The 14887-nt window shown below is 37.2% G+C and overlaps 3 protein-coding genes across 3 annotated transcripts; 2 read left to right on the forward strand and 1 right to left on the reverse strand.

Moving 5' to 3' along the window:
* Window positions 1-2388: 2388 nt before the first annotated feature.
* Window positions 2389-2746, reverse strand: LOC131010776 (glycine-rich RNA-binding protein GRP1A-like). Its single transcript, XM_057938441.1, has one exon. It carries the CDS (start codon window positions 2744-2746, stop codon window positions 2495-2497), a length of 252 nt encoding a protein of 83 aa, XP_057794424.1. The 3' UTR covers window positions 2389-2494.
* A 3185-nt stretch (window positions 2747-5931) lies between these two features.
* On the forward strand, window positions 5932-7738 carry LOC130999077 (probable aspartic proteinase GIP1). The gene has a single exon (XM_057924558.1). It carries the CDS (start codon window positions 6230-6232, stop codon window positions 7535-7537), a length of 1308 nt encoding a protein of 435 aa, XP_057780541.1. The 5' UTR covers window positions 5932-6229; the 3' UTR covers window positions 7538-7738.
* A 5232-nt stretch (window positions 7739-12970) lies between these two features.
* LOC130999085 (probable aspartic proteinase GIP2) lies at window positions 12971-14608 on the forward strand. The gene has a single exon (XM_057924570.1). It carries the CDS (start codon window positions 13159-13161, stop codon window positions 14467-14469), a length of 1311 nt encoding a protein of 436 aa, XP_057780553.1. The 5' UTR covers window positions 12971-13158; the 3' UTR covers window positions 14470-14608.
* The last annotated feature ends 279 nt before the right edge of the window (window positions 14609-14887 follow it).

The following is a 14887-nucleotide window of genomic DNA, read 5'->3' on the forward strand; positions in this document are numbered from 1 at the left end:
ACCGAAAAAACCGAAAAAAAATAAGCCGAACCGATCGGTTTTCGGTCGGTTTTTTTGCTATGGTCGGTCGGTTCGGCCCATTTTTTACAGAAATCTCGGTTTTTTCGGTCGGTTCGGTTTTCCCGAATTTGATCGGTCGAAAACCGAACCGACCGATATATATATATAATAATAATTTTTTTTACACGCCCAGCCCACCAGCCCAGCCCAGCACACCAGCCCACCTCCCCACCCCAATTCCCTAACCCTAAATTCATAAATCATAATCATCTTCATCTCAGTTCTCTCTCCAAATATGCGGCGCCTCCCCTCCCCTCCCCCCAACCCAAACCAAAACTTGCCTCCCTCCACCCCCAGGTCGGCGACACCTCCGGCCTCCCTTACCTCCGCGCCACCTCCGGCGAGACGCACTCCATTCCAGACCGACGAGCTGCCCTCCCTTACCTCCGCGCCTCGAGCCTCCCGGCAAAACGCGCTCCATTCCAGAGCGAGCCGCGCCTCCAGCCTCCCGGCGAGACGTGCTCTGCGCCGCCGCCTCACCTCCAACCGTTGCTTCTCCGAGTGCGCCGCCGCCGCCAGTTCATCTAGCTATTCGGCTCGGCTCTATTCGGTCGGTCGAAAACCGATTATTTCCACGGTTCGGTGATCGGCCGGCTGGTCTTCAAACGTCGGTCGGTTCGGCCCATAAATCCTCCAAACCGTCGGCCCATCGGTTTGTACTTTTTTGGTCGGTCGGCCGGCCGAACCGACCGATGCACAGCCCTATCTCTGTTTAGTTCTTCAATAGTTTCACCAATATGTTCATCATATTCCCTAGTATAATCATCGCTCAGATTGAATCGTCGAAATTTGAGTGTGTTCTCGTGAAGTTTGGATGTCAAAGATTATGCCTTCAATTTTCCTAGACTAAACTCTCATTTTGTACTAGGTTTTCCTCCTTTTTCATTTTAAAATATAGTAGTAATTTAATTTGTTGTGGCTAAAACTCGCCATAAAAATAATTCATAATCAAAATTCGTTGAATTAAACGTTCAATTTATCTACATCGAAATTCCAACGTTTTTTTTTTTAGAGGAAAATTCCAACGTTAATGTATGTGATTATATATAAAACTTAAAAAGTGTGTACCACCGTGTACCACTCTTAATTTGTTATAATTTTTAATTATATATATTTTAATTTTAATTTATTATGCTTTAATATAATAAAAAGATAATTAACAAGGATTCACTCATCCAATTGGGTTTATAATTATTTTTTTATATTTATTTGAATTAATAATTGATTATTTGGGTTCATTAATTCAAAGTTAGGGTATATTATTTTTAAAAATTTTCAATTTTTAGTGATAAATATTAATGAAAGTTCATAATATAAAAATATATTTATTTTTTTTATAAAAAATAATTATAAAATAAATAGTGGGAGGATCTCATCCGCTCTTATTACAACCTATTTACTATTTTCCCGCTTAGAAATTTGATTTTGTTGCTGAATCAGCAACCCTCTTCGCCCCCATAAGAAAGGATGAAATGAGATACTTATACAGCATGAAAAATTACATGAAATTTAACGACGGATATATTTCCGTCGCTGATTCCGTCGGTGTCCGACACTGTTTCTTGTAGTGTCAACAACTCATCTCGCCTCCACTCCCTTACAGATCCTGCACTTCCCCCGAAAATTACAGGTCAAGGAATCCGCTACCCTTAACCTCACCACATCCGCACCTATAGTGTCTGCTTTGAAGCGGTTAAGGTTCCAACCACGAGCGTCGGGCCGGTTGTTCCGGCGATCGATCTGGTGGAAATTTTTGGAGAATATTTATATAGGTCGAATTCGATGGTGAGGATTAAGAATGGGTGGTGTTTGGGGTGAGAGGTTGTGATACGTGGATGTCAGATTGAGGATAATTTGTTGCAGTTTGATTTAGAGAGAGAGAGGTTGGGATTTACGTCGTCGCTGCGTCTGAAAAATACTACATGCACCAATTTCGACTTCAAAAGCAATTAGTTTTGAGGAAAGAAAAAAAAAATGGATTGGAATTTGGAAGTTGGTGAAGATAAGGCAAATTTAAATAAATATTAAATGCTGTGGGGCTTTACATGTATTCTGAAAATGTGTTTGGTTTGAGAAGTAAGAGGTTATTAGTTCTTGTTTATTGATCATCAACCACCAATACAAAATTTTGTCCAACGTATTGATGGGCTAAACGACTGAAGTAACTTTGTGTCCGCACGTACAAAATTTTTACTAAAGTTTTTAGATAGACGGTGAAAATTGCTCAACAAGTGCCATTCATATTCATATATATATGAAACGAGTAGCTAGTAAGAAACTTCAGAAAACAAAACCACATATGAAAGCAAGAAATTAATCGACGTTTAATCCATTCATAAAAGAGTTGGGCACATGATACATATAGATAACATGTGCAAGAAACTCCCAAATATTAATTCATAATTTATAGATAAACCTTGGACAATATATATAATTATTTAGATGCTTTATCAGCAGCATGCAGCCCAGAAAAGTAGGCTTGAGGGTTGCTCTCAAATCCAGCCCTTGAAATGGATTCTCCGCCTCCTCCCGGCGCCTTCATTGTCCCCGAAGAACCGCCGCCGCCGCCTCCTTTAGCAGCCAACCCACCACCTTTAGCACCTGCACCTGCACCTCCACCGCCTTTTGCTCCTCCGCCACCGCTGCCTCCTCCTTTTCCACCACCGCCACCTCCTTTTCCACCCATTCTGTATAGGGAGTGATGAATTGAGTTGTATATATTAGTAGAAGATCTAATTTGTAAGTGAAGAATCAAATGACATGATCGCCAATATATATAGAGATCCATGAGAGTTAAGTCATTGATTTTTGAGCCTCTTGAATTTAAATTTGCACGCATTTATTAAAATGAATTCGGTTGAATTGCTAATGAAATCCGGTAGTCGCGCGTCCGTTCCTCTTCTGAAATTTAATAAGAGCATGCGGTTATTTGGTTTGGGACTTTGGATTTCCTATCCTACATATCTCATATGAGAATATTAATAGTTTATAAGTTAATTAATTCCGGAATATTAATAGTTTCGAAGCCCATGAGAATGAAGTTACGAGGAGGCCCGGCCATATAGTAATTTGAGTCTTTACTTTCAAATTAGTGAGAAGGGGTTTTTTAAAAAAGAACAATATTTTTAAGTAATAATTTACGTACAGTGACAATTGACAAAGCTTTTTATTAGAGAAACAATATCCAAAGTACTATTATAAAGAGGAAAAAAAAACAATTTCTTGAAGGGAAAAAGTAATGTTTTCGGACTAAACATTATATTTCGTCGGAAAAAAAAAACCTTATATTTCGTCGACCTAATATTTAAAAGGATATAATAAGTATCGTTCTCGAATGGTGCGTTCTCTTTGGTTGTATATTTATTATGAAAAAAAAGGATAAACAAAATTTCACCTTTTAAATCCTTCATTTCTTTTCCCACATTTTCTACTTGACCCTTACTCATTTCTCATTTACACTACAAATGAGGGATAATATTATCACACCATTTTTTGAGGGATAATATTATTCCTCATTTGTAGTGTAAATGAGGAATGAGTAAGGGTCAAGTAGAAAATGTGGAAAAAGAAATAAAAAATTTAAAAGGTGAAATGTTGTTTATCCTTCCTTTTCCCATAAATTTACAACCAAACAGAACGCACCCTAAAGAGAAAATAATAATTTTACATATCGCTATTTTAAGCTCGAAAGTAGCATATGACTATTATTACTAGATTAATTTGGATTATATTATTTTTGTTTAAACAAAAGAGGTGGTCTTGAGTACATCCGGGTTGATCCGTACCCATATCCTGACTCAAATCGTGTAAATGACACTGCTTGTAATTGACACTATAAGATTGTAAATGACACTATAATATTTTAAATGACACTATAACATTTTAAAATGTTACAGTTTCATTTATATAATTAAATAGTGTCAATTCTAAGCAGTGTCATTTGTATAATTGAATAGTGTCATTTACACGATTTGGGTCAGGATGTGAGTTTGAATTAACATGTCGGTCAGGATTTGAGTACGGGTCAACCTGGTTGTATGGTACACCCGGGTGTACATGAGATTTTGTGTAAACAAAAATGTATTTTAAACTATCGACATTAATCAGAAGGGTAAATATCATGAAAACCCCTGAACTATACCCGCGTTATAAAAAATACCCTGAAACTCTAGACATGTTCTGTAAACCCTCAAACTATCAGGTTTTTATTAAATATATCCCGTATTTATTTTTCGGTCACCAAAAACGTAATGCGGCTCGCCGGATGGCACAATGTAATTTATATTCTATTTTTTTTAAATGACATGGCAAAAACGACTTCATTTCGTACCATATCATTTAAAAAAATCCACTATGAAATTTAAAATTCACTTCTATCGTGTTTGAAATTCACGCTAATACGATAGAAGTTATTCTTCTATTGTGTTTATTCCTAATTCTATGTTATTAGCGTGAATTTCAAACAAGATATAAGCGAATTTTAAATTTCAGAGTGGATTTTTTTGAAAATGATATGGTACGAAACGACGTCATTTTGTCATTGCATTTTTTAAAAAATAGAATATAAATTATATTGTGGCATCCTGGCGAGCCACATCATGTTTTTGATGACCAAAAAATAAATGTATGATATATTTGATAAAAACCTGATAGTTTGAGGATTTAAAGAACATTTCAAAGATTTCAAGGTATTTTTAATAAAACGGATATACTTCAAGAGTTTTCATGATATTTACCCTAATTAAAATAATGAACTATCAATATTTTATCAAATATAATTCCATAATTTCGACTTGGTTCACCAAATGTCACCCAAAATTATTAAAATTATTGATAATTCAATATATTTTTAATAAAATAAGTATAATTTGAGGTTCAAAAATGATACTAGTTCCTCTGAATCTTTGTTAATAAATTGAGTGCATATCGATGCCAAAACAAACCCTTTTTTTCCTGAGAAAAGATGCGCAGACAAATGTAATTAATAGCAAATTGGCAGCTGCATTAGTTAAAGATATAGCCAATCCAGAATACATACAAAAAGTCTGGCTCCGCGTTTTCTCCACTAGGCATGCAGTATAGGAAGCTTCTCCTTTTGTTTTCTATACACTTTATCTTCAAGTTGGATGCTCGTGAAATATTGTACCCACAAATAATTGTTGTCAAAATTTAAAAACCTATCCAATTCTGTTTCTGAAAAATGACGAAAATGATCAGATTTTGTATGAAAAATAACTGAGTTTCTACATGCAAAACTTGGAAGGATGTTAAATTATGGAGTACTCGTGAGTCGTGACAATTACTAAAGATTCAATCAAAAAATATTGCAATATAGATTTCGACTTGGCATCTTCTAGGATTAGAAATATAAGCAAAGCCGATTCGAGATCCAAGTCACGAATGTAGTCGATTCTTGCATGGTAGGATGCAAATGAGATTCAGTGTACCATACTTTATGTCCCATTTTGTGTCCCACTTTCAAATTTGTTTAATTTCTTATGTATATTTTCTTCAATTTCAACTTTATATGCTTTAGTTTAATTTTGTGATTATTAACTAGGGTTTATTCCATCAGTTTAGGGTATATAATTATTTTTTATCATTTCATTTCACTTTTATTAGCTAATAATAGGTTGATAAATTCAAAGTCATGGTATATACTTTTTAAAAAATTTAATTTTTTGAAATAAAATTATAATATAATTCATAGTATTATAATAAATTTTATTTTTATAAAAAATATTTTTAAAATAATAGATATAAGCATGGGACATAGTGGTACACATAAAATTGTGGGACACCGGATCTCATCTCGGTATGATGAGCCTTTTTTTTTTGAGTCAAGTTTTTATTTTGGTCTTAACATTGATTAATCAAATGTATTAAATTCACCCCACTGACACATAACATGTTACATGTGCTCGTCTACTTGAAAGTCTACAAACGAGCATAATATATATTTTAAAGAAACACTAAACTGCATATATATATATATATATATATATATATATATATAATGCAAAATCTTAAAAATTAAAAAAAAAAGTCACAAGCAACATAAATAAAAAATAAAAAAAATCAGATGTCAAAGTGTGAAATTCCTAAGTCTTAAAACCAATACTATAAATGCATGTTATCCTAGCAACCAAAAAGGCACCCATAAAAAAAGATGTCAACCCCGCTTATTGCAACCACCTTACTAGTTGTTGCAAATTTAATTTCCTTCCAATCTTGTTGGGCTGAATCAGCAACCCTCTTCAGCCCCATAAGAAAAGATGAAAGCAGCAACTTATACAGCATGTTGATTTACATGAAAACCCCTCTACAGGCGTCGCAGCTCCACCTCGACTTAGGCTCCTTCCTGCCGTGGTACGACTGCAGCCGCCACTACAAGTCGTCGTCGTACGCTCCCGTCATCTACAACTCCTCGCTCTGCATCGATCTCCACACCAACGTCTACGGCAATTGTTTCGACAAACCGCGCCCCGGTTGTGCCAACGACACTTGCTTCGATTTCCCGCAGAACCCGGTCACGCTCAAGGGCGGAATGGGCAGTATCATCACCGACAAATTCACACTCCCATCCATCAACACCAACACCAACACCTCACCCCTGCAGATAGTGCTTTCCTGCACCTTCCCCAATAAGTACTCCAAGATCTATCGAGGTCTTGCCAAAGGCTCAGCCGGTTTAGCATCTCTAGGCCGCTTCAACTATTCCCTTTCTGCCCTCATCGCCCGAGGCTCCAATTCCCCATGGATTTTCGCCCTTTGTCTCCCAAATTCATCAAATTCAACTGGCATTGCTCTCTTCAATTCAGCGGGGCCTTACAATTTCTCTCCCAGAATCGACGTTTCAAAGCTGCTTTCTTACACTCCGTTAATCTTGGCTGCCAAAGGAGCCGAGACAGATACTATGTACTGGTACAAATCGCCGGAGTATTACGTGGGGCTATATTCATTCCGGGTCGGGGGCAAAGTCGTAAATTTGAATCAAACCCTTCTAGCCCTCGACGATCTCGGGCGCGGTGGGGCCAAGATCAGCAGCTCGAGGCCGTATTCCGTGCTGCAGAGCTCAATCTATAAGGCGTTGGTGGATGCGTTCGTTAAGGAATCTGCTAGCCTAAACCTCACCACATCCGCACCGGTGGGGCCCTTTAGTGTGTGCTTTGAAGCGGATAAGGTTCCGACCACGAGCGTCGGGCCGGTTGTTCCAGCCATCGATCTCGTTTTCCCGAGAAGCAAGAATTTTTGGAGAATTCATGGGTCGAATTCGATGGTGAGGATGAAGAATGCGTGGTGTTTGGGTTTCGTGGACGGCGGTGGGGAACCGAGGACGTCGGTTGTGATAGGTGGGCATCAGATTGAGGATAATTTGTTGCAGTTTGATTTGGAGAGAGAGAGGTTGGGATTTAGTTCGTCGCTGCTTCTGAAAAGCACTACATGCGCCAGTTTCGACTTCAAAAGCAATTACTAGTTTAATTTAACAAAAGAAAACGAAAAATAATTGGATCTGTAGTTGCTGGGAATAAGTGGAACATAAATAAATATGAAATGCTGTGATTTTTTACTTCTGATGTATTGGGAAGATGAGTTTGGTCTGAGAAGTGTTAATTGAATGGAAGGTTGACAGGCTGTTATTTACTCGTGTTAATTTATTGGAATTTTCTTTTTCAAATTCCGAATATTATTGCAAGTTTAAAGGGAAAAGGAAGCATGTCTTTGAAAAGGGTCGGTCTTGCATGCGGCGGTCGCACTCCAGTGCGACGGGTCCGCCCCGACCCACGCCCGACCTGAAATCCTGAATCCTAAATTATTACATTTGTTTATAATAATTATTACTTTTAATAAGCATGAAATATACATTTGTTCGCACAAATGTATACTTATATATAGGTATTTACCTTCATTTAATATAAAGTATTATATTTTCTAAACCCTAAATTCTATAAACTAAACCCTAAGCCTGAACACTAAACCCTAAACCTGTAAACTAAACCCTAAGCCTGAACACTAAACCCTAATAGGAGTATTTACTTTTAAATAAGCATAAGATATATATTTGGTCGCACAAATATATACTTATATTAATATAAATATTTACCTTCATTCAATATAAAATATTATACATATCAATATACATTTATATGAACAAATGTATATATTATGTTTATTAAAAGTAACAATTATTATAAACAAATGTAATAATTAGGAGTATAGGTCAAACTCACACGGGTCAGGGTTCCGGGTCAAGAGGGCGGATTTGGAGCCGGGTCGACCCGTCGCACACCTGTGCGACGGTCGCACCCAATAATTGGCGATAAAATTATAAAATTATGTGATAGCAACTCAATCTCATATGCGAAAACACACAAGTCTTTGTGTACAAATGGAATACCTTTTGGACGGAAGAGTACATAACAGTCTTTGTTCTATACTTTTTCTTTCTTTAGCTCATATTTATAAATATTATAAATATAAGTTGTAGTATTTTTTTTAATTTATAGTTTAAATCAAAATTTCGGTTAAATAGAGATGATATGGACCAGCAAAAACCGATAATGGCCGTTACTCGCCATCCAGATCTCCCGCGTCCCACCGCCATCCAAAAAATTCTGAATGGCCCAATAGGCTCAGTTGGCTGCACAGGCCCGAATATTTTTAACATAGAACTGCGGGCCGAGCGGATAACTCATGCAATCGACGACAAATTAATTTTTGGTCATTTTATTCATAGTCCCCATTAATAAAATAGAAGAAGCTATAAATAGAATCACCCTTAATTCTTTTTTTTGAAATGAATCACCCTTAATTCTTTCGTCTTCTTTTCTGAGAGAAATTAATTCTTTTGTCTTATGGCCCGTTTAATTTTCAGTATTGGATTAATCAGGATATAAATTATCCTGATAATTTAGTGTGGATTAGTCATGATTTATAATCTCAGATGGGTGTTTGATATCATTGGTAATTAATCCCAAAAAAGTGTTTGGTATCCATTGAAATAGGTTGGATTAACATATCAAATACCTACATTAGTAGCCTATGGAGGGGTGGAATAATTAGTGTGGGTTAATCCCACAAAATAAGCTAGGGTCTTGGGATAAACCTGGAGTTGACCATATTAGTAACACATAATATCAAACACTACATAAATCCATATTAATTTAACTTATCCTGCTTTTAAACCCATATCAAACAGGCCCTTAGTAAGCTATTTAGGCTTCTATACCTACTTGAATTATATCAGGTTGGTTCCATCCAACTCGAACCCGATTTTTCCGTGTGTCTCAATTGGTTGGGCACTTGGGCTAGTCCATAGTCGCATACTCTAATAAAATACTCGTAAGTATCATATTAGATAATTTTATTAGACATTTACAAGTGTCATAATCTGCATCGGGTAGGTACTTTCATATAAGAGAGGTAAGATAAAATTTCTCCATTCAATATGTTTTAAGTAACATCAATAATGTGGTTATTCAAGTAGGTTAAATTTTCCAATTTTTTTTTTTTTGATAAATTACATAAATAAATAAAGAAATTTGAAAGATCGCGTGACGAAGAATTCGAACCCCTTACATATTTAACCAACATTCCAAAAAATTAATTTCAACAAAACTTGTTCAATATCTGTTACTTAAATGACGCTATTTTATTTAATAATTTGATATTTTTATTATTTAAAAAATTAAGAATATCAGAATTACAAAAAAATATAACAATAATAATTTTCAGAAATTATACTAATGTCCGACTACTTCTTCAAACCCCTTTCCTGTTCCAAGTTTCCAACTCCAGCTGTAGAGCATCATTAAATCCCTCTCTCATTTTATGAATTCCTTTTTCTATTATAAGTAGGTCAATTATTCCTCCATATCTTACATAACTAAATTTTATTTGACCTAAAACCGTGTTTAGTTTTCATTTGACCAGCAATAATATTCCAGACAGAGCTGTCCTCTGTCCAAAATCAGATTATTTATCTTTCCATGTTCTTTAACCGTAAAAAATAAAATTATGTTAGATCCAAAAACAAATTAGATACAATTTTAGACCCAAAAAATTAAATAAATCTACTGCTATAAATTTTATGTGCGTATTTATTTACGTTGAAACTTGAAAATACCCGAACATGTGATCTAGATTAGCATAATTTACGAAGATTTGAACAGTCATTGTTAAATTTAATAGTATTAAATATTATCGATTACGTATGCTGTATGCACTTATGCACCCCGGCCCCCCAAGCCGATCGCTCAATAACTTTTTCCTTGGGAAACGTCAATTTTACCAATTAATGAAGATTGACATAGAAATGTCACGTCAAACAACTCTACATCTACAATCATGATAAACTTCTACGACTCGAAAAAGAAACTAGTTTAATTTATAAATTGTCACTGCTGATAACCGAATTATTCCTTTTATCAATATACAATTGTTCGTAACTTCATATCGTATTTTTTTTTATCAGAGAAAAGAGATTTCATTGAGAAAAAAGCAAAACGAACCACAAGGTACCAGAGGTACCAAGTGTACAATACATAAAGGAAAAGACTTGGGCTTGGGCAAAAGAAGAAAAAAACCCCAACCAGAGCAACATCACAAAAATCTCCTAAACTCGGACAGCCCAATCTCCAAACCACAGCTGAACAAAATGGGAAAGAGTGAAAGAAGGGCTTGAAAAGGAACAGCAGCTGTAACCCAAGCTTTATGTGTCAATACCTCTTGCTGCAATAAACCAACTTGGAAACTCTTGCTCCTGCGTTGGTTGACCCGTAACCGAACGCCATCCCCACAATCTCGCCTTAATCTCTGCCATCATTCTTTCCTTGTTGCAACTTCCTTGATTGAAGATACAATTGTTTTGAATCTTCCAAATGCTCCAAATCACACACATCCAGACACCAAGAAAGAAGTCCACATCCTTATTGCTCCCCAAATTCACGAAAGTGTTGAAATGTGCTTTGGTTTTATAATGTAAGGCAGCTTGCTTACCTATATCCAACGCAAGATTTCTTTCCAGATTTCATCAGTTTTTTGGCAAATGAAGAAGAGATGCTCGATGGATTCTTCTTTCAGCTGGCAAAGGGCGCATAAATCAGTTCCTCGATATGCATTGAAAACAAAAAAGATTTAATAACGGAATTAATAATACGTATTGAAAACTACTATTAAGGTCCTCCAAATAATCCTAAAAGGTAAAACAATAGTTTGAGTATTCATAGTAAAACAAAAAAGATAAATTTAAAGTTATGTTGACTAGGGGTGAGCAAATCCGAACCGGACCCGCCGAACCCGCCCGAACCGACGGGTTCGGTCCGGACCGGACCGACCCATTGTATATGTATGGTCCGGGTCGGGTCTAATTCTTAGGACCGATTTTTTTTCGGGTCGGTCCGGGTCGAGACCCGGACCGACCCATATCATTAAAAATTAATTATTTATTTTATATATTTAATATTTATAATAATATTAATAATATTAAATTTCAAAAATTTCTAAAACCTAAAGGAGGAATGATTTTGATTTATATTTTTTGTTGTGATTATGGATTGCGAATGGTGAAACTATGATATTGATATGTGTTTGTATCGTATTTATTATGTTTTATGTATGAAAATTAATTAAGTGCGAAAACAGGAAAAAAAAAAATTGGCCTCGGCGGGTCGGACTCGGACCGAACCGGACCCGTTGCTCGGGTTCGGTCCGGGTTCGGGTCGGCCCGCACACATTTTTCGGCCCTGGTCGGTCCTTCATTTTAAAATTTTCGGTCCAACACTGCACACCCCTAATGTTGACTTAAAAAGTTAAAATCTTTAAGTAAATTTCTAATCAATTTAATATGCAATTAAATCTATGAATTATAATAAATATATTATTAATTGAGTATATATGTATACCATTAGTTAATTTTTGGGTATACATGATACCCAATTATTACAAAACGCATTATCGTTAATCGACTCGTTAATCATAATTATCGATTAGCGGATAACTGAATAACCGATACTATTTAATTACCCCTAAATGCACATGATTGCATGTGATTGAGTAATGGAGAGTAACAACAAATATAAGGACAACAAATTATGTGTATTGGTCTAGTAGTAGAAATACTTAAGGTCAAAAGTCTCAAGTTCGAATATAATTGACAAATAAGATATAACAAGTTACCAATATACTTGTTGGAGGCTCAATTCATTATTAATATTGTTGTTACTCCCTTTGCCAATGAAGAATTTGTCATAATTTCCTTTTCGGTTCGTCCACGAAAATTTGACATTTTTATTTATAGTACCAAAATTCACTATTTCACTCACATTTTTTTAAAGTGTGACCTTTATTCCACTCATATTTTATAAAAGTTCGTATCGTCTGTAATGTGACAATTTTTTTGTGGATAGATGGAGTATTAAGTAAGTATCCCTCATGCTTATATAACGTATACTCTCTCCGTCCTACGAATCTTGACATATTTGGTTTCGGCACGAGAATTAAGGAGTTATAGATTAGTGTTTTAAATGTGTAGGTAATAAAGTATAAAAGTGATAAAGTAGGAAAGAGAAAATAATAATTATCTTATTTGAAAATGTGTCAAGATTCGTGGGACGGATGAAGTATTATTTAGAGATGATTTTTTCCATGAACTAGTATTATAGTTCATAATATTATGATACAATATTGCCAAATTAGTTTTCATTTTTATCATTATCATTAACACAAATCTTTTATATTTCCACTTTTGAGTTTTGACAGGTAAAGACAAGTTTTTGAAAATAAAGGAAGTATATTAAGTAATGATTAATTTATTTACGAGCTCTATAGTTAAATCAGAATCATGAAATTCCATTGCACTTTGTATTTTTAACTCTTTGTTGTGTCGGCGGATTCACATCTAAATAACGCACACATATTTATATTGTCAATAGTCAAATGTCAAATCTTTAATCTTTTTAGATTTGTTGAGTTGTCATGTATTGACACAACATAATCAATCCTTATCCTCACAACACCAATAAGCTCAAGTAAGCTATAAATAGAAGGGTAGAAACCACTCTCCTACAAACGATCTCTTTGATAATCCTTATTAATACCATGGCATACTCTCTTCCATTATTTCTCACATCTTTACTCTTAGCGATCTCAATTTGTCACGCCCAAACCTCGTTTCGACCACGTGCACTTGTTGTTCCCGTTAGAAAAGATGCTTCCACTCAACAATATGTCACCACAATCCAGCAACGGACGCCGCTAGTCCCCGTCAACCTCGTCGTCCACCTCGGCGGCCAGTACTTGTGGGTCGATTGCGATAACGGCTACGTGTCGTCCACCTATAGGCCGGCACGTTGCCGGTCTGCTCAATGCTCCTTGGCCAATGCAAACGGATGCGGGGATTGTTTCAGCGGCCCCCGCCCCGGGTGCAACAACAACACCTGCGGGGTGACCCCCGACAACCCCTTTATCCAGTTGGCCACGGGCGGGGAGCTGGCCGAGGATGTCGTCTCGGCCCGGTCAACCGACGGATCGAACCCGGGCCGGGCCGCTGTGGCCCCCCGATTCCTGTTTGCGTGCGCGCCAACGTTCCTCCTCCGCGGTTTAGCTAGCGGGGCCACCGGCTTGGCGGGCCTGGGCCGGGCCCGCATCGGGATGCCGTCGCTATTTGCCGCCGCTTTCAGCTTCCGTCGCAAATTCGCGGTGTGCCTGTCGTCCTCGACTAGCGCCAACGGCGTCATTTTCTTCGGCGACGGCCCGTACAACTTCATCCGCGTCCCGGCGCCCCTCAACCCCGCCGCCTCCCTGGCCTTCACGCCGCTCTTTGTGAACCCCGTGAGCACGGCGGGGGCGTTCTCGCAGGGCGAAGCTTCGACGGAGTACTTCATCAAGATCAACTCCATCAACGTGAACAACAGCCCCGTCGCGATCAACACCACTCTCCTCGACATCGACGGCGAAGGCAACGGCGGCACCAAAATCAGCACCGTCAATCAGTACACTATTCTGGAGACCTCCATCTACAGAGCAGTCGTGGATGCGTTCTCCCGAGCCACAGCCGGAATCCGGCGCGCCGCAGCGGTGGCGCCGTTCGAGCTCTGCTACGACAGGGGCAGCGTGGGGAGCACGAGGGTGGGGCCCGGGGTGCCGAACATCGACCTCGTGCTGCAGGGGCAGAACGCGGTGTGGACGTGGACGGGATCCAACTCAATGGTTTCGGTAAACGACGACGTTTTGTGCCTGGCGGTCGTCAACGGCGGAGCGAATCCGAGAACCGCCGTGGTGATCGGTGGGCATCAGATCGAAGACAATCTGTTGCAGTTCGATTTGGCGGCGTCGAGGTTGGGATTTAGTAACACGCTTTTGGGCCGCCAAACTACGTGTGCTAACTTCAACTTCACGTCCACTGCTTAAGAGAGTTTCGATATTCCTATTTTTTAAATAAATGTGTCATCATCACATATAAATATACATATATTATGTATATGTATGTATGTACCTGTGATGTATAAGATGAATAATTGGATGGAATATGATATGTTTTGATTGGTTTTGTGTTTTGTACCAAATAAGGAAGATTACGAGGTTACATTTGTAAAACAATGTTACAATGTACACCTGTATTCTTATACTTTGAAATGGTTATAAGAATGCTAATTGTTTAATTAAACGTATTTATAAAATGATAAGCTAATGATTTTTACAAATATTTTTAAAGTAAAATAATTTATTTTTTCAAGAAATGCCAAAATTTTAAATTTAAATATATATTTAGAAATGTTTATTTGGCTCAAATAAACTCGTTATCATCGAATCATTGAATGTAGTCATT

Source organism: Salvia miltiorrhiza, chromosome 1 (assembly GCF_028751815.1).
Source record: "Salvia miltiorrhiza cultivar Shanhuang (shh) chromosome 1, IMPLAD_Smil_shh, whole genome shotgun sequence".
In the NCBI taxonomy this organism is placed as follows: Eukaryota; Viridiplantae; Streptophyta; class Magnoliopsida; order Lamiales; family Lamiaceae; genus Salvia; species Salvia miltiorrhiza.

Bases quoted from the DNA above. Each gene is read 5' to 3' on its own strand.
- LOC131010776 (XM_057938441.1), bottom strand. From the start codon at position 2,746: ATGGGTGGAAAAGGAGGTGGCGGTGGTGGAAAAGGAGGAGGCAGCGGT.
- LOC130999077 (XM_057924558.1), top strand. From the start codon at position 6,230: ATGTCAACCCCGCTTATTGCAACCACCTTACTAGTTGTTGCAAATTTA.
- LOC130999085 (XM_057924570.1), top strand. From the start codon at position 13,159: ATGGCATACTCTCTTCCATTATTTCTCACATCTTTACTCTTAGCGATC.